We start from the raw sequence: 23,578 nt of genomic DNA, 5'->3' as shown, positions 1-23,578 counted from the left end.
ACAATATATCATATATGTGTACAGAAATTATACACTAATTTAAAAATGGATGCATCTTTGAATGGGTGCAAATCAAAGCATATAAATTATTCCTCTACAAAGTTGGTGGGGAAAATTTTTCTAAAATGTCAATATTCACATAACTTTATATTATGTGTTGCACTCAAAAAATTTAACTCAATTTTTAAAATAGGAAGGATGGCATTTTTCTGAGACCATGGCTTCAGCTAATGAAATACGCAAATACCCCTTTGTGTTCAAAATCTTTAAGTAATGAGTACAACAGTTTTTCTAATTTAGTCTTAACACCACAAGGGAATGATTTTAATGAACTTATCAAAGACAAACTCTGTGAACAGCTGTGTTTTCTAGTCTATTTTCAAAGACATTGAAAGGGAAAAAAAGCCCAATATTGGAGTCCAACAACTGCACTGAGACACGGAAGAGGTTCTCCCTAACTCTGCTCTCCTCCCAACATCTCCCCTGCACTTAAATCCTTTAGGAAGTAATGAATCTTTATCTCCCATGTTTGGGCTGTTAATACTGGGTGTTTCCTAAGAAAGCATATGGATAAAATACCTTTCCAAAAGAGTTTGACATCGGTCCCTGGCAAAGCCTAGTAAAAAATATTAAACAGATGGTTTATGAGCACTTAGAAGGGGAACTTGATATTCTTGTATATAGGGCTGAGAAATGCTGGCTAGTTGACAGCATCGTTAGGTGGATTTGTCACTGGCTGAAAGACATACCCAACAAGCACAGAGTGTCATCAGCTTGGGCAGATGCTAAAGTGTGTTGACCATAGAAGTCCCTGCAGTTTTGACACATTTATTACTCAACCATTTTTTAGGAAGCTGTTGTGAAATCTTATGCAAATGAACACATGCAATATTTGTGTAAGCTATGAAGCCTAACAAGAAATGAACACCTATGAATCCTTTAGTCAACTTAAAATATTTTTCATGACTGTGTCATATTAAACTTTGAAAGTATGCCTCATAATTTTATTCTGGATAGCAACTCTTTTTTAGAATTTTAAAATTATTTACTTATTTAAATATATTAAATTTATTTATTTTTGTTTATTTGAAAAAGAGAGGGAGAGGAGACAGAAGAGAGATCTCATCTGCTTGTTTATTTCCCAAGTGGATATAGGTGGGCTGGGCTGAAGCCAAGAGTTTGGATCTCAAAATGAGTCTCCCACGTGGTGGCATCATTTGTTGTCTCCCAGGATGCACATCTGCAAAAAGCTGGAACTTAGCGTACAGCTGGGACTTAAATCCAGGAATAGGTTTCCCAAGCAACATTAAAAATTTATTATTAGAAACTTACTTATTGTGCTGGATCTGTGAGTAGTGGGTAAAGCTGCTGCCTGTGGTGTTAGCATCCCATATGGGCACTGGTTCTAGTCCTAACTGCTCCATTTCCAATCCAACTCCTTGCTGGTGGCTTGGAAGAGCGATGGAAGATAGCTCAAGTGTTTATACCCCTGCACACACGTGGGAGATCCGGAAGAAGCTCCTGGGTCCTTGTATCAGACTGGTCCAGCTCTTGTGGCAATCTGGAGAGTGAAACAATGACGAAAGCTCTCTCTCTTTCCCTCTCCATCTTCCTCTATTTGTAACTCTACCTTTCACATAAGTACATAAACATATCTTTTTAAAAATATTTATTTGAAAGGCAGAGTTACAGAGAGAGGGAAAGGGAAAGGGAGAAGAAGAGGGAAATTTCCAAATGGCTACAAAAACCAGGCTAGACCAGGCTGAAGTCAGGAGTTTCATCTGGGTCTCTCAAGATGGTGGCAAGGGCCCAAGGACTTGAGCCATCTTAATGCTGCTTTTTCAAGTACTTTAGTAGGGAGCTGGGTCTGAAGTAAAGCAGAAAGGACTTGAACTGGCTCCTATGGGATGCAGTTATTGTAGGCAGTGGCTTGATGTGCAGCACCACAATCCAGCCTCCCAAGCAGCATTTTAACTGCTATGCTCAAAACTGCCCGTGATACCAACACTCTACTAATAGTACAGGGTAGAATACAGTTTTTATCTGTCTTATCACTTTCCTGTGGTGTGTTTTGATGAATAGAAATTCTTTAATTTTTAATTCAGTTATACTTGTCTATCTTTTATTTCTGATTAGCAAAACTACACCCTGGTCATAAAATATTTTCTCCTAAAAGTTCAGATTATTTTAGGTATTAATTTTTATTTATTCAAAAGGTAAGAGAGGGGCCTGGCATGGTAGCTTTGCAGCTGAAGTCTTTGCCTTGCATACCTGGGATCCCATATGGATGCTTGTTCTAACCCCAGCAGCCCCAATTCCCATCCAGATCCCTGCTTGTGACCTGGGAAAACAGTTGAGGACAACCCAAAGCCTTTGGACCCTGCACCTGCATGGGAGGCTGGGAAGAAGCTCCTGGCTCCTGGCTTCAGATCAGCTCAGCACCAGCCATTGTGGTCACTTGGGGAGTGAATCATTGGATGGAAGATCTTCCTCTCAGTCTCTCTTCCTCTCTGTATCTCTGACTTGCATAAAAATAAATAAATCTTAAAAAAATAAATAAATAAAATATGAGAAAAAGGCAGAGATCTCTACCTACAAGTTCACCATGCACAATATGTGCAACAGTTGGGGTTGAGCCCATTTGAAGGTAGGAACTTAGATTTCAAACGGCTGATTCCCCAAACGGCTGCAAAAGCTAAGACTGAGCTGATCCAAAGCCAGGAACTAGGAGCTTTGAGCCTCCTCCGGGTCTCTCATGTGGGTGTAGGGTCCCAAGGACTCGGGCCATCTTTCACTGCCTTCCCAGGCCAAAAGCAGAGAGCTAGATTGCAAGTGGAGCAACCAGGACATGAGCCAGCACACATATGGAATGCTGGTACTTGAAGGTGGAGGATTAGACTGTTGAGCCATGGTGTTGGCCTCTATATGTTTTCCAATGCTAAATTATCCGTATTCTTAGGATATGGCTAACTTTGTCAGTCCTGCATTTTCTTTCTTTTTTAAGGTTTATTTATTTTTATTGGAAAGTCAGATATACAGAGAGGAGGAGAGACAGAAAGTAAAATCTTCCATCCAATGATTCACTCTTCAAGTGATCGCAACGGCTGGTGCTGCACTGATCTGAAGCCAAGAGCCAGGAGCCAGGAGCTTCTTCCCGGCCTCCCATGCAGGTGCAGGGTCCAAAGGCATTGGGCCGTCCTCTACTGTTTTCCAGGTCACAAGCAGGGATCTGGATGGGAATTGGGGCTGCTGGGGTTAGAACCAGCGCCCATATGGGATCCCAGGCATGCAAGGTGAGGACTTTAGCCACTAGGCAACTGTGCCAGGCCCTACATTTGTATTTTCTTTTTACATAATAGTGATTATTTAAAACATTATTTTTTCATAAGTAATTTTGGCTTATAATTTTTTTTCCTTATATAGTCCTTGTTCAGTTTTGAGTAAGCCTGAGACAATCTATTACTTGACAGTTTGGTAGAGCTAACCTGTAAAATCACCTGGGATTAGCACAGCATTAGCCATTCAGGTTTCTCCCTTGTGAGTTAAATTTGGTAGGGTATATCTTAAACATGTGAGTTTTGGAGCAGACTTTAGATTTCAATCTCTGTTATGACTATCTCTACTGAGAAAAGTTGGGAGAGTTAATTTACAAAATAAACTACACCTCAATTCGTTCACCTTTATAAAAAAGAATTAAGTAAAATAATACCTGTATACTGTTTAGAACAGAAGATACTTGAACAATAAATTTTCAATAAAATGTTGTTATCATGTTAAAAGACTGTGGTTAAAAGACATTATGCTTTCCTTGAGGCTCAGAATACATTTTAGAGTAAAATAAGTTAGCAAAATTATCCTCATGATTTATAGCTCTTCTATTAGGTTAACTTTGAATGGTAGCTAACTTCTATTGAGTGCTTGCTATGTATCAGGTTATTAATACACATGATCTCATTTAATTCTCACAGTTGCTACATGGGTGCTAACTGAAGGTTAGTAAGGCTCATTACCCTGCTGGAAGTTTCACAGTTACCAAGTGACAGAGCTGGGATTTAGACAGAGGCATCCTCATTCTGGAGCATGAATGAAGAGAAGCTGCAGATAACAAAACCAAAATGAAAGTAAAAGCTAGCAGAATAAGAGTTAATTACAAAAAAAGTACAGGCAGACAGATTTCATTCAGCAAGCCAACTACACTTCACCTACAAAAAGGAATTAGAAGCACTTATAGGAGCATGCATTATTTAGAGGACAATCATTAGTGAGGACACACTGCAGAAGGTGCTTTCCTGCTTTTAGAAGCTCTTCCATAATGTTCTAGTCACTAAGTTGTCCAACTATGCCCCAAGCAGCCTTGGTGTGCTCTGAGGTCTGAATCCCCGGGGACAAAGGAAGTTCTTTTTGGATACAGTCACTGAAGGGAGACAAAGACATAATCCCTATGTTACCTGTGCTTGGCTGAAGAGAAAGAAAAAGAGCTTCTCTTTCTCAGATCAGAAAACATAATGGGAAGGGCTCTGATTGGTGCTCTGGAGCACCATGTGTGATGCCCTCAGTCTGTCATGGCTCTCCCCGAGACCTGGAAGACTGAGGTGTTGCCAGAAAAAGGGGAAACAGAGAATGCTGGACAGACCAAGGACAGCCTCTCAGGTACCACTGTCATCAGTCCACTTAACAATGCCTACAACAGCTGGTACCATGGGCAACTACTGAGGCACAGATATGAGTAAGCCAGTTCTGTAACCTCAATGTGCTTAGTGCAGAAAGACAATATTAAGCAGATATAGTTTAGATGAGAAAATAAAACTATCACACAACGAAGAAATGGTGAACAATTATATACAGTGTATAATTAAATGCTAAAATATGTGATGTGAACCAAAAGTGATATGATTGTTCTAAGCAGAAGGAAATCAATGTGACAGTCATGAACCTGAATTAGGATTTAAGGAATTTTAAACGGAATGGGGATGTTTTAGCTGGAAGAGGATAGGGAAAGGAATTCACAAGAAAAAAGAGATAATTTGGAGCAAGAGACTGCTATAAATTGGGGTTAGGTGGAGAGGGAAGGAAGGACAATGAGAAGACTGACAAGAAAAGCAGAGCATGTGCAGCTGATGAATCCTTACAAACCACATAGCTAATCTTGGTTACCCTCCCACCCCTGCCAGACACTGCAAGGAAACATGTCATTGGAAACATCTACTAGTGTCAGAACTTGACAGAAACCATGCATACTTAGTTATCAAACACCCAAGCTAACTATGAGCGAAGGAGGCAAAGAAAGGAAGAGTAAAATTATCAACATGGGATCAAGAAGTGATCAAGGATATCAAAATAGGGGACAATTTCATGAGTGTATATCTTTGGAAGAGACCAAAGAACAGTAGGAAGGCAAACCATAATGGGAACGCATTAAAAACCTTAAAAAGACTCTTGGACTCTGTAATTTGGCAATCTCTACTTGACTTCCTAACAAGAATATTTCATAAATTTCCATTGCTCTAGAATGATATTCAAATGTTTTAGCATTGTATACACGGCCCTTCTCATCTAACCCTTGTCTACCTTCACAGTCTTGCTTAGGCCTCTGCCCAGCAGGCTTTGGTCCTGGAAGCCAAGGACACATTGGTGAGAGTTGATCTTATTTTGCTTTGTCAGCTCATTGGGTCTCGTTTTCAAGCGGTCTTTTTTGTCTTCTGCTTGGCTAATTCCTACTTGTCCTTTAAGGTTCAGTTTATTTCCCCACTCCCCATTCCCAGGAAGTATAGACTTCTGGGGTGATTTAGATTTACGTATGTGTGCTTATCTACATTTAAAAAATAATGAGCATTTAAAAATGTTTACTTATTTCTTTAAATTTATTTGAAGGCAGAGAGAGATTGTTCTTTCATCTGCTAGCTCACTCTCTAAATGTCTGTAAATAGGTAGGGTCAAGCTGAATCACACCTGGGAATCAAGGACCCCAGTAGTGGAGCCATCATCTGCTGCCTCCAGAGCATGCAGCAGCAAAAGGTTGGACTGGAAGTAGAAGCAGGACTCTGTCTGGGGTGCTCTGATAAAATGGGTGTCCCAACACAACACCAGCCGTATCACAGCACCTGAATCCTCATCCGCACTTTTCATATGCTTATAATACATGTGAATATTTTTAGGGATGTTGATATTAAGGAAAAAGACATTCAAGCAAACAGCAAATAAAACAGGGAGAACTCTGCAGGAATATTCCATACTTTCCCTTTAAATCACAGTCTAATTCAAGAGTAAAATATCTAATTTTAAGAAAAATTTTCAAGGCTGGGGTTGTGGTGCCACAAGTTAAGCTGTCACTGGGACACTGGCATCCTATAAAAAGTGCCAGTTCATGTCCCTGCTATTGCACTTTTGATCCAGGCTCTGCCACACTGATGGGAGATTAAGGCTGCTGGCTTCAGCCTGGCTCAGCCCTGGTTGTTGTGGCCACTTTGGGAGTAAAAGAGTGGATGGAAGATCTTCATCTCCACCTTCTAAATAAATAAATAAATAAATAGACATGGTCCATGTCCACAATGAAGGAATCATGACTGGACATGAACTGTACTACTGTAACAATATGGAAGAATTCAATATGGGGAGAGGGCTTGGGGAGGGGTTGGGGGAATCCCAGAGCCTATGAAACTGTGTCATAAAATGAAATAATAATGATAAATAAAAATAAAGACCAAAACAAACTTATTCAATATTAAATTAACAAAGTTAAACATATAAGGATAAGTCCTAGTAGGGGAATTTAGCTTATTATCAGTGTAAATGTGAATTGTTATGATTTTTTAAGAGTAGTTTGTCAGTAACAATAAGAAATACATCTTTTATCTTGTACAAACTTCTAAAAATCTACAGACAACTACTTGTGCAAGTACATAAGTACACACACAAATCAAAAAGCTACATGATTTTTAGATTCAGAACAGAATGAAAATGAAGATTCACCAGTTCAAAAAGCAGGAAAAAAATGATAATTAAAAAATACTAACATAGACTTTTTTTTCTTGCGGTCTCTTGAGCTACCATGGTAGAATTTTGTTTTCTTTTTCTAAAAAGAAAAAAAAAATGTGACAGGGCTGGTGTTATAGCTTACTAGGTTAAGCTGCTGCTCATGATGTGGTATCCCATATCTGAGTGCTGGTTAGAGTCCTGGCTATTCTGCTTCTGATTCAGCTCCCTGCAAATGGGCCTGGGAAGTCAGTGGAGAATAGGTTCAAAACTAGGGAGACCTGGGTAGAGCACCTGGTTTTTGTCTTCAGCCTGGCTCAGACTTGGCTGCTGTGGCCATTTGGTTAAGTGAACCAGCAGATGGGACACCCCTCTTTCTGCTTTTCAAACAAATAAGTGTTAATAAATTAAAAAGTAAATTAAAAATCTGCCAAGAATAATGTGAGATTTACCTTCTTAATAAAATTTTTTTAAAGATTTATTTATTTTTATTGCAAAGTTAGATATACAGAGAGGAAGATCCTCCATTTGATGGTTCACTCCCCAAGTGACTACAAAAGCTGGAGCTGAGACAATCCGAAGCCAAGAGCCAGTAGCTCTTCCGGGTCTCCCATGCGGGTGCAGAGTCTCAAGGCTTTGGGTGGTGCTTGACTGCTTTCCCAGGCCACAAGCAGGGAGCTGGATGGGAAGCAGGGCCGCTGGGATTAGAACTGGCACGTGCAAGGTGAGGACTTTAATCACTACACTATTGCACCAGGCCCATTTCTTAATAAATTTTAAAGGTATAGTGTGGTATGTTATAGATGGTCTGTAAAACTTATTCACTTTGTTTACCATTTAATGATCTTTCAGGCCTTTTCCATTAATATCATACTCTCTCAGGTACTAGGATATTTGCCAAATGAGTGCAGACCCTCCCAGGAGCCTGGGCCCTGCTCCTGGTAATGTGCACTCAGTCTTGGCCTACATGTCCAGGTCATTGGTCAGAGGGAAACAGAGTCAGCAGTGGTAAATGTGTGGTGGCTGGTAGGGTGGGGACTGAGACTGGGTGAGCTGGCAAATGAGAACCATTTCAGGGAGGTGGGAGGAAGGCAGGGGGCAGGACCTGTGTGAACTAAGGCCCCAAGGCCCTGGCACATGCTTCAGATCCATCAAACTTCACTTACAAGACAAACACACAAATAAAATCAGGGGTTAACAAGGTTGGTATAGCGATTAAAGCCACTGTCTGCAATGCTGCTATCCCATATGAGTGCCAGTCTGTGTTTCTGCTGCTTCACTTCCCATCCAGCTTCATGCTAATAGTCTGAAAAAATATTTAAATTGAAAGTCAGAGTTAGAAAGAGGGAGAGGGAGCGGAGAGACGCAGAGCGGTCTTCTATCCACTGTTTCACTTTCCAAATGTCCACAATGACCAGAGCTGAGCTCATCTGAAGCCAGGATCCAGGAGCTTCTTCAGGGTCTTCTACATGGGTACATGGTTTTAAAGACGTGAGCCATCCTCTGCTTTCTTCCCAAGCCACAAGCAGCAGCTGGGTTGAGAAGTGGAGCAGCCAGAACTTGAACTGTTGTCTATATTGGATGCTGGCAGTGCAGGATGAGGATTAACCTGAATACTGGCCCAAATAAATAAATCTTTAAAAACAACCTAACCCCTGAGTTAAAAATTACTTGGGCTGGTATTGTGGTTTAGTGGGTTAGGCTTCCGCTTAAAATGTTGGCATTCTGTTTCAGAGCATGGGTTCTAGTTGCTTTGCTTCAGATCCAGGTCCTACTCATGTTCCTTGGAAACCAGCAGAAGACTGGTCTAAGTAATTGGGCCCGTGCCACTCCTAGGGGAGATCTGGACGGAGTTCTTGGATCCTGGCTTCAGCCTGGCCCAGCCCACTCTGTTGTGACCATCAGGGGAATGAACCAATGGATGAAAATTCTCCATCGCTCCCCGTCTCTCTGTCACTCTGCTTTTCAAACAAATTAACTAATCTTTAAGGGGAAAAAAGGTAAATATATTAAGGATTAAAAAATATTTATTTACTTATTTTTATTGGAAAGGAAGGTTTACATAGAGGAGGAGATACAGAGAGTAAGAGCTTCCATCCGCTGGCTTACCCACAAGTGGCTGTAACAGCTGGAGCTGAGCCGATCTGAAGCCAGGAGTTTCTTTCAGGTCTCCCATGTGGGAGCAGGGTCCCAAGTTGTTGGGCCGACCTCTACTTCCCTCTCAGACCAGAAGCCGGGAGTTGGAAGGGAAGTAGAGCAGCTGGGATAAAGACTGGCACCCATATGGAATCCCAGTGCATGCAAGGTGAGGATTTAGCCACTAGGGCCTATTGTGCCAAGCCTCCTCACATATTAGAGATTTTAAGCAGTTCAATAGGGTCTTTTTGTCTGCAGGACCCTTTGTGACTAAACTTATCATTGGTCCATGATACCAATACTACATATGTCTATTCATAGAGCATTGGTTTAGTAGTAACATATAATAAAACAAATTGCTTTCATAAATAAACTGCAGTATAAGTACACAATAAAAATCATGCAGTCATTAGAAAATGAGAAGAGAGTATGTCATCAAGACAGTTGCATCCTACTTTGGAGTGCCTGGGTTTCATACTCTGCTCTGCTCTTGATTCCACGTTCCTGCTAAGAGAACTCTGGGGGTAGTGGTTCCAGCTCAAATAACTGGCTTCCTGTCTCACACACGGGAAACCTGGATTGAGTTCCTGTTTCCATGCTTTCATGTGGTCTAGCCAGAGGCTGCTGTGGGCATTTGGTGCTTGAACTAGCAAGAAAGGAACTTGGGATATTCCTCTCAATTGAGCAAAAAAAAAAAAAAAAAAAAAAAGATTGAGAGAGAAATAGATCTATATTTACTGATACAGCTACACAACATATACAGGCAAAGAGGGTCACAGAACATTAGGTACAATATGATCCCATTATGATAGCAAGTATGTGTGTATACATACGTATATACAAATATAGAAGAGCATTGGGAGGGATATTTCAATCTCTTTAGATTAGAAGGGAAGGGACTTTTTTTAAAAAAAAATACTATCTTAGTTTTACTACTTTTTGTTTTTTCTATTACTCTGTTCTGAAATAGAGTAATAAACACTTTGACCCCATCATCTAGAAAAACCTATGTGAACTGCAATGAAATCTGACGGCTTTATTTACCGTCTAAAAACACAAAAAGACCATGGAAAATAATGTTACTAACCTGAAAATGGCTACTCATTTAAAATATCACCACTGCTTTTACTTGAAGCACAGTTCTTACCATCAATGCTAGGCTCTTCAACAGGGGATGCCGAGTGCACCTGCTCAAGGATTTCCTTTGTGATTTCGACAACCTGAAGTCTCCTGACCCTGACCAGGTCTGTATCTTTCAATCCTTCTTCTAGTTGTTTGACCACTTCTTTTCCAGGGTGGGAAGTCAGAATGGTAATCTGTAAACAAAGGACTCAGTCTTTCAGTGAATGTGGTAGGTTCACAATTGTTCCTCAGGTTCCCTCCCCTCTACTCAGGTCAGTTGGGATTGGACAAGCTGGTTCTTGTGGGCTGGAGTTGAGTATTTTCCTTTCTTCAGAGAAGCTAAGCTATTTTTTTTTAACTTATTTATTTGAAAGGAATATTAACAGGGAGGGAGAGGGAGAGTCATAGAGACAGGAAGAGAAAGAAAGATTGAGTTTGGATGGAGAGAAAGACAAAGAAATCCTCCACCTGCTGGTTCACTCCCTAAATGCCTGCACCAGCTAAGGCTAAGCCAGGCTAAAGCCAGGAGCCAGGAACTCCATCTGGATCTCCCATGTAGGTGGCAGGAATCCAAGTGCTTGGACCATCATCTGTTACCTTTCAGGCACGTTAGCAGGAGTTCTGGATGGCAAGTCCAGAGTAGTTGGAGTTGAATCAGGCACCCTGATAGGGTATGTGCACATAGCAAGACATGGCTTAGCCTGCTGTATCACAATGCTAACCTGCCAACCTCAGCTAGGGTCTTAGAGCCAAAATGTTAGCCAAAATGTTAACTAAATTTCACTGAAGATAACCTTGTTAAAAACAAAATGCTTTGGCATATTTCAAAAAGATCCTCTTCCCCTCTTCCATAAAACGCATAAGGGAATTCCCCTCTGATGTTTAATTAGGATCTGGCTTAACTCAGGTGAACTCACAGAAGTGTATGGGCCCCCCAAGACTGGGTGCCCTGGAGTTTTCCACTCTTAGCTCTGCCCCCAAAGAGTCTCCAGCAGTTCATTCATTACAGTCCAGCACTGGTTCCTGCGGAGGTTCCTGCTGCTGAGGCTGTGATTTTCTGTGCTTGTATGTCCGTCTCCAACTTTGCAGGCAGCAGTGTGTTCCTACTGCATTTCTCTTAGGAATCTAAAAAGAGTTGTTTACAGTCCTTCTGCTATTTACTTGTAAGTTACCATTGATGGGTGGCACCTTCTAAGCTGTTTGCATGTAGAACTAAAAATGAAAAGTTTCAAACAACCTTTTTAAAATTCATTTGTTTCATGCCTGAGGTTATCAGAGACTGACAGTGCTTTAATTCACACCTCCTCATGTATTCAATGGAATATCCAGAATAGTAGTAATTTTTACATTGACATGTTTGTCAATCCCAAGAAAATATACTCATTTGGTGTCAATATTTGATTTACTTGAGGGTACTCTAAACATAGGCATCAACCTAGGTATTTAATGTTTATATTATAAGTTTACAAACCTAATGGCAGATGGCATATTAAAGTTTGATTTCAATTTCAGTTTTCTTTACAATTCACTTTAGTCCATATTTTCAAACTTCTCTGAAAATCTCTTACTATTTTTAAAAGGATTTATCTTACTTATTGGAAAGGCAGAGTAAAAGAGGGAGGGGGAAAGACAGACAGACAGACAGACAGACACACACACACACACACACACACACAGAGATATTCCATCTGCTGGTTTACTCCCCAAATGGCCTCAATGACTGGGGCTGGGCCAGGTCAAAACCAGGAACCTGGAACTCCATGTGGATCTCTCATGTGGGTGGCAGAGGCCTAAGTACTAGGATCATCTTCTGCTGCTTTTCCAGGTGCATTATTAGGGAGCAGGATCAGAAGTGGAGCAGCAGCAGGACTCAGAACCATAGCTCTGATATGGGATGCTGGGGTTGCAGATGGTGGCTTAACCCACTGGGTTGCAATGCTGGTTCCCCATTTCTGCTTTCAGAAATATAAAGGTTATAGGAAAATAAGGAATATGCCCTCTGTGTGCAGGGAGGTGAAAATGGAGCCCTGATAATTATATCAGATGTGTGTTAAACAGACTCATGTAAGGATGAAGTGTGATACTTCAATGGGTTGAAATGGGAAGATGGCTTTGAGTCTTAATAGCCAGCAACACTCACCTCCAGGGAAGTGCAGGTAAGGGCTGTACTCCTGGTCATATATCTGCTGTATTGTTTGAACTGCTGGAGCCCATCCTGTACTGCCAGCTGTAGAGATGCATGCTGTGGCCTGTAACAACCTTCTCTCTGTAGCATGCGGAGCTCTGAGATGCAGGCCTGCAGCCTAGCAAAGTTTCCTTTCACTTGCTGCAGAGAAAAAGAAGCAAATCATTAGTGACCCAGGTTTCAGATTAATTGGCAGCCTAATTACTCCTAAGAAGTCCCTTCTCTTCCTTCCTTTCCTGAAAATCTGCTCCTTTGACCAGTCTCTTCTGAAGGCCTACCAATGTTCCAAGCACTGCCCTAAAATCTTCCTTACAACAGAAGAAAAAAATCTCAGAAAGGTTTTGATAGTGTTCTGGAAACAGGAAAATATTTTAGTTCATTTACTCACTCAGTGGAAGGTCCAGTTGTGTGAGCTTAGGCCTATTTTGCAGTGATCTGAAAACTGTAGATTAACAGGCCACTCTTGGAAAATATCTTCATGTCTTGGTCAGCGTAGACACCAAGATTTTCTCTGTTAAAACCAGTGTTTGCCTAGCAGAGTGGACACTGATGCAATTGATCATTTCAGAACTGGTGAAGTCCTGCTTGCTGGGGTCCCCAGGTCCACTTCATTAAAGAGGAGACACTTGGCTTACTCTGCAGTTATGTAAACACCAGACCTCTTTATGCTCCACATTCTCCTTTATAAAAATTTGCTCTTAGGAATTAATCCAATTTAATTTGGTTCTAGCTCAATGTCACTTTTCCCAAGGACATATGCATTGTTAATAAGTACAAATGAAAGATTTGTGAATATAATTCGAAGGGATTCCATCTATCAGTAAGAAGTAGTGGGTAGAGAGGAACCATATTTTGTAACAGGAAAATCTTCCTCATCACAGTGCAGTGATAAGCATATTTGTAAGACACATACATCCTTCATTCCCAGAGCTACAATACTGCCAGCGTAGAGATTGCTGGAGTGTCTCACTCAGCTTCCTGGCTGTCTTTGCTTAATGCTTCTCTGCCAAAACCACTTGGGAAAACACAAGAAATTGGATTGACTTAATTCTCATACAAAGAAAACTTGTAATTTAGATGGGAAGAAAGCTACTCAAGAAAGTAATGAGACTATACCAGACCAAGGGATAGCCTAGCAGGCTATAAATGTTCTACATATCTCCAGAGGATCTGGAACACATACTCCTATGTGAATTTTGACATCTAGATTCTTAAGTTCTAATTGTAAGTAGTTGCTAAAGAAGTAACTTCTAACATACTTTATTGACATTTGAAAATAAAATTATAACATCACTCTTTAAGATATAATCCAGTGGAACATCATGTAGCTTAAAAAGTACAGGAACAAGACCTTCTATTTTATTTATAAAAACATCTTTTAGTTCTATTTTTTACAAACTTTAGAATATTTATTTGTTTGTTGTAAACACATAGTGAACCAGTAGAAGGAAGATCTCTCTTTCCCTCTATGTCTACCCTCTCTCTGTCCCTCTGCCTTTTCAATCAGTGTCTTAACTACTAAACCAAACACCTACCCTAAATTTAATCTTTAGTTGAAACATATTAATTGTAGATAATTATGAGGTACAATGTGAAATTTCAATATGTTTATTCAAATGGGAAATTGTTGGAGTGAGGCAACTGGCATATTCTTTATCTCAAAAATTTATCATTTGTTCGTGTTCAAAATTCTACCTACTAGCTATTTTGAAATGTTCAATTAACTACTGCCACCCATAGCTACTCTATCAGAAAATATACTTTTTGGTATTTTATATGAGAAAAAAATGTCACTCTGGTTATAAACTTTATTGATGATTTTGTTGGACAGAGAAGTCTTGGCTACACAGGATTTTCCTCCATAATTTTAAAGTCCTTGTCATCTGATATCCCAAGCTGCTTCTGGGAAGACTAAATCATTATAATTCTAATTTCTTTGTAGGTGACTGTTTCTTCCATTCTTGAACCTTATAAGATTTTAATTTTGCTCCAAATTTTCTGAGGTTTCATGAATTGTGTTGGTGTATATTTTCATCCATTGTTCTGGCACCTTGTAGGCCCCTTTAATCTAGAAATACATTATTCTATTCTCGGAAATTTTCTTAATTATGTCTGATGACTTCCTCTCTAGTACTCTCTATATTCTCTCTTATAATTATGCTTATTTTTTGGGTGTTGGGCACCCAGGACTAGTTTGCCAATTTTCTTAAGTATTTTTCTCCTATTTCCCATTATTTTGTTCTTTGGAGTTTAGCTCAACTTTATCTGCTATTACTAAATTTTTTATTGCCTTTTTCACTTGAACTATCACAATTCCAATTTGCGAAAGCATTTTTTGTTCAGTTTGAGTTTTTAAGACATCTGTGAAGGATCAAGAAGGACCACTTGCACAGCTGTGATGAGTTATCTTCTCTCTCTCTTTTCAAGATTTGTTTATTTTCATTGGAAAAGCAGATTTACAAACAGAAGGACAAAGATCTTCTATCCATTGGTTCACTCCCCCAAATGGCTACAATGGTCAACCTGAGCCAATCTAAAGCCAGAAACCAGCAGCCAGGAGCTACTTCCTGGTCTCCCACATGACTCCAGGGTTCCAACCACTGTTTTCGCAGGCCACAAGCAGGGAGCTCGGCACCTGGAACATGGCACCCATATATGGGATGCCAGCACTTGTAGGCACAGGATTAGCTGATTGGCCCCAATTTTGACTTTTAAAAAAAGCAATCTGTTTCTTTTCTTTTTTTTTTTTTTTAAAGATTTATTTATTTTCATTGCAAAGGCAGATTTACAGAAAGAAGGAGCTACAGAAAGATCTTCCATCTGGTGGTTCACTCCTCCAAGTAGCCACAACAGCAGAAGCTGAGCCGATCTGAAGCCAGGAACCAGGAGCTTCTCCTGGATCTCCCATGCAGGTGCAGGGTCCCAAGGCTTTGGACCATCCTAAACTGCTTTCCCAGGCCACAAGCAAGGAGCTGGATGAGAAGTGGAGCAGCAGGGACACAAACTGGTGCCCATTTGGGTTCCCAGAGTATGAAAGCAAGGACTTTAGCCACTAGGCCATTGCACCAGGCCCTGTTTTTATTTCATAGATGGAATATCTTTTACATCCCTGAGGATATCAAGGATAGCTTTGTTTCTTTAACTTTCTTCTCTTTTTAAAAAGATTTCTTAGTTTTATTTGAAAGATGAATTTGGAGAGAGAAGGAGAGCCACAAAGAAATATTTTTACTTCCACTGATTTACTCCCCAAATGGCCACAACAGCCAGAGCTGGATAGCTTCGGAGCCAGGTACTTCCTCTTGGTCCCACATGGCTGCAGGGATTGTATGACTTGGACCATCTTCTGCATTTTCAGGCACATTAGTAGAGAGCTGAATTGAAAGTAGAGCATCTGGGAATAGAACGGGCTCCCATGTGGAAATGTAAGTTCAGGCTTCCTCTATTATACTGTAGCGCTGGGTCTGTGAGTTTCTTCTTTCACAATCTATTTCTTCTATTGTTTCCCTTTAATTTTAAAATTTCCTATATTTCAGTTTGGGTATGCATATTGCATTTCAGAAGTTTTTCTAGGGGTTGGTGCTGTGGCACAGCGAGCAACACCATTGCCTATGGTGCCAGTGTTCCATTTAGGCACTGGTTCAACTTCTGGCTGCTTTACTTTGTATCCAGCACCCTGCTAACAGCCTGGAAAGTTGAAGACAACCCAAGCTTTTGGGTTCCTGTACCCACATGGCAGACCCTGAGGAATCTCCTGGCTCCTGGCTTCAGACATGCCAAATTCTGGTTGGTGTAGCCATTTGGGGAGTGATCCAGTGGATGGAAGATCTCTCTGTGTTTCTCTCTCTCTGAAGCTTTGCCTTTCAAATGAATAGAAAGGCCATCAAAAATAATTTTCCTTAAATTGTACATTGATCCTTGATTCATTTGTTTATCTAATTACAAACTTGGCACTGAAAAACAAGATTGCAAGCCTTGAAAGCAAGGGCAGGGCTTGTTGAGTAGGTTTACCTGCAGTGATTTGCCTGTGCTGGTTTGTTGCACAACCCCTGACTTCAGTATCTTTCAGGTATTTTTTTTGTTAAAGAAGGATATTTCTGAAGGGACTAGGACTGGAAACCAAATGAAGGAAAGGGACTGTGAATATTGTTGGAGGGGAAGTCTCAATGTTCAATATGAAAGATGAATTCAATTGCCCTGTTTAGGTAAGGAACTTGCCTGGTGTTCCTGTGGTTAGAGGTCTTCAAGAGATAAAATCTCAGTTTTTTGATGGCAAAAGGGTGGAGGACATGCCTCACTCTTAGAGAAGGAGGAATGGAAAAGTCAAGCTATGTTTTTTGGTTTTGTTTTAAGACTTATTTATTCTTACTGGAAAAGCAGATTTACAAACAGAAACACAGAGAAAAATTTTCCATCCATTGGTATTCCAAATTGCTGCAATGGCTGGAGCTGAGCTGATCCAAAGCCAGGAGCCAGGAGCCAGGAGCTTCTTCCTGGTCTCCAATGTAGGCATAGGATCACAAAAGTTTGGGCCATCCTCTGATTTTTTCCCAGGCCATAAGCAGGCAGCTGGATGGGAAGTGGAATAGCCAGGACATGAACTGGAGCCCATATGGGATGCAATGGTTGTAGACAGAAGATTAGCACAGTGTCAGCCCCAAAGCTGCTTTTTAAACAGATGTTCAATGGTCTTTCTACTTTTAACCCTACTGCCATTCTAATTTTCAAAGGTGCTTAGTTTGCCCATTCTGGAGCCTTTGATTTGACAGTGGAAAGCGGATTCTTCTTTGGCTTCAGATTTAACCTTCTTGGGCATGGAGTGATGGCTCAATTGCCTAAATACTTTCCTTACAAGTACCGGGATCCCAAATGAGCACCAGTTAATCTTCTGGTTGCTTCACTTCCCATCCAGCTCCCTGCCTATGGCCTGGGAAAGCAGTTGAGGATGCCCCAAAGCCTTAGGACCCTGCACCTGCATGGGAGACCTAGATTTGGCTTCTGGCTCCTAGCTGCAGATTGGCTCTGGCTATTCTGGCTACTTGGGGAGCGAACTAGTGAATGGAAGATCTTCTTTTCTTCTTTGGTCTGTAAATCTGCCTTTCCAATAAAAATTAATAAATCTTTTAAAAAAGATCTAGCCTTCTTGGGACTGCTTAGTCAATTACTATTTGTCTGACTATACTTTCCTCCAATTGTGTGTGTGTGTGTGTGTGTGTGTGTGTGTGTGTGTGTGTGCTTATTCTGGTGGCAGAAATTCCTGTCTGACCCTTGATATCATCCTCTTCTCGGTAATAGGCCTTCCAAGTTTTAGTTGGGTACTGTGACTAGAATAGCAATTACATTTCCCATGGTCTCTGATTGCTGTGTATTTCAATGTAGCTAAATTTTGGCTAATGGGATGTAAGCAGAAATGGTGGATGCAACGTCTGGTAAGTCTGCTTAAAGGCTGAGGGAGTAGCTTTGCTCTCCCTTTTTCTTTCTGCTCTTGTCTGGTACAAAAGATTGAGCTAGAGAAGACAGCTTGGACTCCAAGACAGTAGCTAAGTAGCAGATGGTAGTAGGATGATGGAACAACAAACCAGGATGGTCTCCTAATGACTATGAAGTTGCTATGCCAGCCTAGCATTATTTGAGAAGTGAGTTTGTATCTTATTTAAGCTATTTTTGTTTCGGTGTTTCTACTGCCTACAGTTGAATCTAATCTTAACTGATTTAATGCCGTTAAAGGAAACCTACTTTTCCCCCCTGATACTGTTTTAGGAAAATCCAACAGTGAAAGTTTAACTCCCAATGTTGACAACAATCATAAAAATACATTTGTATTTAAATTTTCTAAAATGGGAACAAAATTAGTTATAAAAACACAATGCATCTTTTTTTTAAAAAAAAAACACAATGCATCTTATTTTGAAAGCTAAATTTGTGCTAACTATACCACTGTGACAGCATAGTTTCCTATTCTCTTTATTTATTTATTTTATTTATTTATTTTTTTAATTGTAAAGGCAGATTAACAGAGAGGAGGAGAGACAGAAAGATCTATCCTCTGGTTCACTCCCCAAGTGGCTGCAATGACTAGAGCTCAGCTGATCTGAAACCAGGAGCCAGAAGCTTCTCCTGGGTCTCCCATGCAGGTGCAGAGACTCAAGGCTTTGGTCAATCCTCTACTGATTTCCAGGCCACAAGCAGGGAGCTGGAAGAGAAGTGGAACAGCCGGGACACTGACTGGCACCCATATGGGATCCTGGTGCTTGCAAGGGGAGGATTTAGTCTTTGAGTCATCATGCCAGGCACTTTTTTGTAGTTTTAATTTGCATTTCTCTTTTTACTATAAAGGTTGAAAGTGCTTTCATGCTTATGAACTATTTACATTTCTTTTTCCTTTTTTTTAAAGATTTTTTTTTTTTTATTGCAAAGTCAGATATACAGAGAGGAGGAGAAACAGAGAGGAAGACTTCCATCTGATGATTCGCTCCCCAAGGACTGCAACGACTGGTGCTGTGCTGATCCTAAGCCAGGAGTGAGGAACTTCTGGGTCTCCCACACAAGTGCAGGGTCCCAAGGCTTTGGGCCGTCCTCTACTGCTTTCCAAGGCCACAGGCAGGGAGCTGAATGGGAAGCAGGGCCGCTGGCATCCATATGGGATTCTGGTACGTTCAGGGCAAGGACTTCAGCCGCTAGGCCACTGTGCCAGGCCCTACATTTATTTTTCTAAAAACTATCTTATATATCCATCCTCATTTGCTATTGGATTACTGGTCTTTTCCTTATTGACATATAGGAGCTCTTTATGTAATTAGAAAATCAAGGGTGAGTGTTTGGTTTGGTGATTAAGACACCATCTCAAATGCCTACATCCCATTCTGGAGAGCCTGGGTTTGGGTCCTGGCTCCACTTCTGGTGACTGCACAGCCTTGGTCTGCCCTACGAATCATCTTCTTGCAGCCTTTTCAATTTGCAAGATCATTGTGTAAGTTTTCTGCTTCTTGGATCCAGACTGATAATCTATTTTAGTACCTGTGTAGTTTAATTTTTTGCTGTATCAGGAAATGTTCCTACTGTGAGCTGTAGAGTATGGCTCCAGATTTGTTTTTTCTGCATGGCTATCCAGTTTACCTGAGTATTTCTTGAATATATTTTTTCCTACCAACTTTATCAGATCTTATTTAGCATTACAAATTTTTTGTTTGAGGGGCCAGCATTATGGTGCAGGGAATTGCTTGACATTCTGGTATCTCAATGCAGAGTGCCAGTTGGAGTCTCAGCTGCTTGGCTTCCAATTCAGATCCCTGGTTTATGTATATATGTGTACATAAAGACTTATTTACTTGAAAAACAAGGAGAGAGTGAGATCGTGAGAAAGAGAGCTTACAGATATTAGCTTACTCCTTAAATGGCTGTAATGGCCAGGAGTGGGCCTGGAACTCCACCCAGGTCTCCCACATGGAGAGTAGGGGCCCAAGTGCTTGGGCCATCTTTTGCTGTATCTAAGGCACAGCAGCAGGTGGCTATCGCAGCAGCTGGAACTTGAATGGTGTGGTCATGTGTGATGCCAGGGTTGTAGGCAGTGCTCAACCTGTTTTACCATCCTCTTCCCTTTCCTTCTTTCTAAAATATTTATTTATTTGAAAGACAGGGAGAAGAGAGGCAGAGAAAGATACAGTTGTAGTCCACCAAATGGCAGAGATAGTCACTGGTTTGAGGTTGTTCTGTGGTTACTGGAAAGCAGGAAGCAACCCTCCAGTAACAGGTGAGCTACGGCCGGTGGCTAGTACGCAGGCAGAGTTCCTACAAAACTGCTTGAGTTCAGTGCTCCGTTTCTGGAGAAGCTAGATTTTGCAAACTTTCCCTGTTATTTTTCTGGAAAATGGTGAGTTTAGATACTCTGTTTTTCCTTAGATCATGTTTAGTAATTACTTTGTTATGCACAATTAATTATCTGCAGTTATTTTCCCCTCACTAAATTTTACATTGTGTGTAGCGCCTTCTTTTTTTCCCCCAAAACTAGATTAACCACTGGTTTAGGTATTTCCTATTTTTTTTTCTGAAAGAATTAGATTTTGACTCTGTTCATATTTTGTTCTTGTGCTAGTTTCTACTTCCATGCTCATTAATTTTTAATTTTTTCTTTATTATTTCCTTCCTTTGACTTTCTTTAACTCTTTTTTGTTGCTGTTACTTTTTAGTTAAAAAAATACTTTTGTCTTGCTGTTACTTTTATTCTTGAATTTTCTGCTTCACTTATTTTGTCTTTATTGTCAGTTAATATAATCTGAACTACTTCAATTAATATAGTTTAAAGGTATGGATTTTTTTTTCTTTGCACTGACTTTTCTGCAGCCCCTAGTTTGATATGTAGTATTTCCATTCTTTTTTAAAAAAATATTTATTTATTTTTATTGGAAAGGCAGATTCATAGACAGAAGGCAATACAGAAAGAAGGATCTTTTGTCCACTGGTTAACTCCTAAAATGGCTGCAAGGGCTGGAACAGAGCCAATCTGAAGCCAGGAAACAGAAGTTTCTTTTGGCCTTCCATATGGGTACAAGAGTCCCAAGGATGTGGGTTATCTGAAAGCCCTTGTTGCTTTGCCAAGCTATTAAGCAGGGAATTGGATTGGAAGTGGAACAGCTAGAACATTAACTGGTACCTCTATGGGATGTGGTGCAGCAGGCAGAGGCTCAGCCCACTATGCCTTGGTGCTAGCCTCCAGCACTATCTATTAACTCAACATTATGAAACTGACAAAAACTAGTATATTTCCTTATCTTATTTATACTCTCCCCTTCCTGCATCAATCAATAGTCTACCATATTATCTTTTTGAAGTTTATCTTAATGCTAATAATATGTTACATCTCTATTATTTGTCATCTAGAAGGGACTGCATTTGAACATCAGCTATTAAGGGTGAGGAAGTGTTACAGATAAACTAGAGCACTCTGAGTCCCAATGTTTCATTGGAGATCATACATAATTTAAAAAATTCATTATTTTCATGAATAAGTTAAAGAATTGGGAAGATCTTCACAGTAAGAACATTCTTCTGAAATCTTGCTTTAAAGAAAAATGAATCATTTTGGTTGGAATTATTTATATTAAAGGAACAATGGATATAAAAGGAATTCTAATATTTTAATAATGAATCCTATCATGATTCCTTAAAAATGTTCAGAATTATTTGATCATATTAAAAATTAGATATGGGGAGAAATATCAGGTGTCCATCCTGGGTGACAGTCCTCACATGTTATCTTTCTCCACTTATTTATGTTTAGGGCTCTCTCTGCGGACAGAAAATGTCAGATACCTATACAGCTTACTGACAACGGACTTAAAGTCCATTAGCAAAGAGTGCATTGTTCTATATGGGTACACAGATAATAGCATTATCCCAGCAATTTTCTCAAATTTCTAACAGAGGTTTAACCTATCAGAAGGACTTTTGGCTTGCAATTTTTCCTGAGTTACCAGGTACTTCTGATTAAAATCCTATGTGTGATATTTCATGCTGACCAATGACAAAAGCTTCACTTGGCTATCTTCACACCAGACTTGGTGCATAGCTAGCGTACCGCAGTCTCGGAATGGAGCTGCCTCAAGGTCTCGGACCCCTAGCTGATTATATTCCTGGACTGTTAACATCCCCAGCCCAGAGACTCTCCTTCCCAAATCAGTTTATCTGAGGCCTTGTGCTATGTTCTCTTCAGAATTCTGCCAAGGTCTCCTAATGGTAGGAAGGGAGAAAAGGGGGGAACTTTGAAGATAGTTTTATCTACCCTCAGTACATTTCCACTCGCACTCTTTCTTCTTTGCTCTCTCTCTCCACTTCAGGGTCCATAAGCTCAATTGCTTGAGTCTCTGCCACCCATGCAGGAGATCCAGATGGACTTCTGGCCTCCTAGCTTCAGCTGGCTCAGCCCTGGTTGTTGGCAAATCTGGAGAGTAGGTTGGAAGTTGTAAGGTTTCTATGTTTCTTTCTTTCAAGTCAATAAAAACAAAAACACTTTAAATAAACAATAAAAAAAATACCTCTATGGGGAGTTTCACCTGAGTCATCTGAGATGTGGAGAAAATATTTTTGCATAGTTAGAACCGTCCTTCTAAAAAAATATATATATACATATATATATTTATATTAAAGGCAGAAAGAGAAAAGGGAGAGAGAGAGAGAGAGAGAGAGAGATTTTTGCCATGTTCCAGTTAGCCCCCCAGATGGACCCAGAGACCCAGATGGAGACACGCTCTCCTACCTCCTGCAGAGGTGGAGCTTCAGACCACTCACTCCTATATGGAATAAGGGCATGCCAAATAGGGTTCTACTGCTGTGCCAATGCCTGTCCCCTTAGGGCTTTCTGAGCAAAGAAAATTGTGATGAATAGGTAGAGACCTCTGGAGAGAGTCAGAAACTTCCTTCTTCGTGCGTTGACATTTTGAATGGGGTGAAAGCAATCAGTGGTTTACATTTCCAAGATCTGTAAATGTCTAGGTTTCTTTTTGTCAGGGTGGAGGCAGGCAAGGCACAGCCTATTTAAACCCTAGATTAATGCTTTTGGGGCTTCTCTTTTTATAGTACAAATCTCTACATACATAGGATGACATTCAGTTCTCACAGTGTCACCTGAGGGCCACTGGGTGTGGGGAACCAACTGTGCTCATCTCCAGAAATCTTATCTTTGCTTTTAGAATAAAATGAACACACAGACACACTTACCACAAAGGGGAGGATGCACTCGTGCTGATTTTGTACTATGTACAAGCTGAACAGGGACATGCGGTTGGGACCCATCAAGCCACAGGCTAGAGAGAAAAAGTTCTGCAGAGCCTCGCAGAGGTTGGAGCAGATGTCAGCCCAAGAAGGGAGAGCGATGTGCACAATGAGGAGTCGTGGAAGTGGCTGGTAGATTGGCGGAGGAGTGGGATCAGGGTTTTTTTTACCAGTAGTTCGCCCATGATGCATGGTAGCCAGACCAGAGGTGGAGCTGCAGCCACTCCTTGGATATTTTCTACACAAAGAAAAGAGAAATCATTGGCTTTCACAGAAATGAACTATGTACTCTGTTAAAATAAAGAATGCAAATTGATGGGATTAAGTCATCAGAGGAATTAGACAAGATTGTCTAGTCCATCCCATATGAACAGTTCTTGGGGAGATCTAGATGTACAC

At 40.5% G+C, this 23,578-nt stretch overlaps 1 protein-coding gene across 2 annotated transcripts in view; it reads right to left on the bottom strand.

Moving 5' to 3' along the window:
* The window catches only part of LOC121165150 (meiosis 1 associated protein), a 64,415-nt gene extending 41,044 nt beyond the window's left edge, over window positions 1–23,371 (bottom strand). For both annotated transcript variants that reach the window (XM_040993641.1, XM_040993642.1), the window contains exons 1-3: window positions 23,126–23,371; window positions 12,371–12,556; window positions 10,256–10,424 (exon numbers count right to left, since the gene is read on the bottom strand). In XM_040993641.1, the coding sequence (XP_040849575.1) occupies window positions 10,256–10,424; window positions 12,371–12,556; window positions 23,126–23,371 (601 nt within the window). The remainder of the gene's footprint in view (window positions 1–10,255; window positions 10,425–12,370; window positions 12,557–23,125) is intronic.
* Window positions 23,372–23,578: the final 207 nt, after the last annotated feature.

Source organism: Ochotona curzoniae, unplaced genomic scaffold (genome assembly GCF_017591425.1).
Source record: "Ochotona curzoniae isolate NIBS_2020 unplaced genomic scaffold, NIBS_Ocur_1.0 contig_883, whole genome shotgun sequence".
NCBI lineage: Eukaryota > Metazoa > Chordata > Mammalia > Lagomorpha > Ochotonidae > Ochotona > Ochotona curzoniae.
The sequence above is the reverse complement of the archived record's forward strand: the minus strand, read 5'-3'. Positions and strand labels throughout refer to the sequence as shown.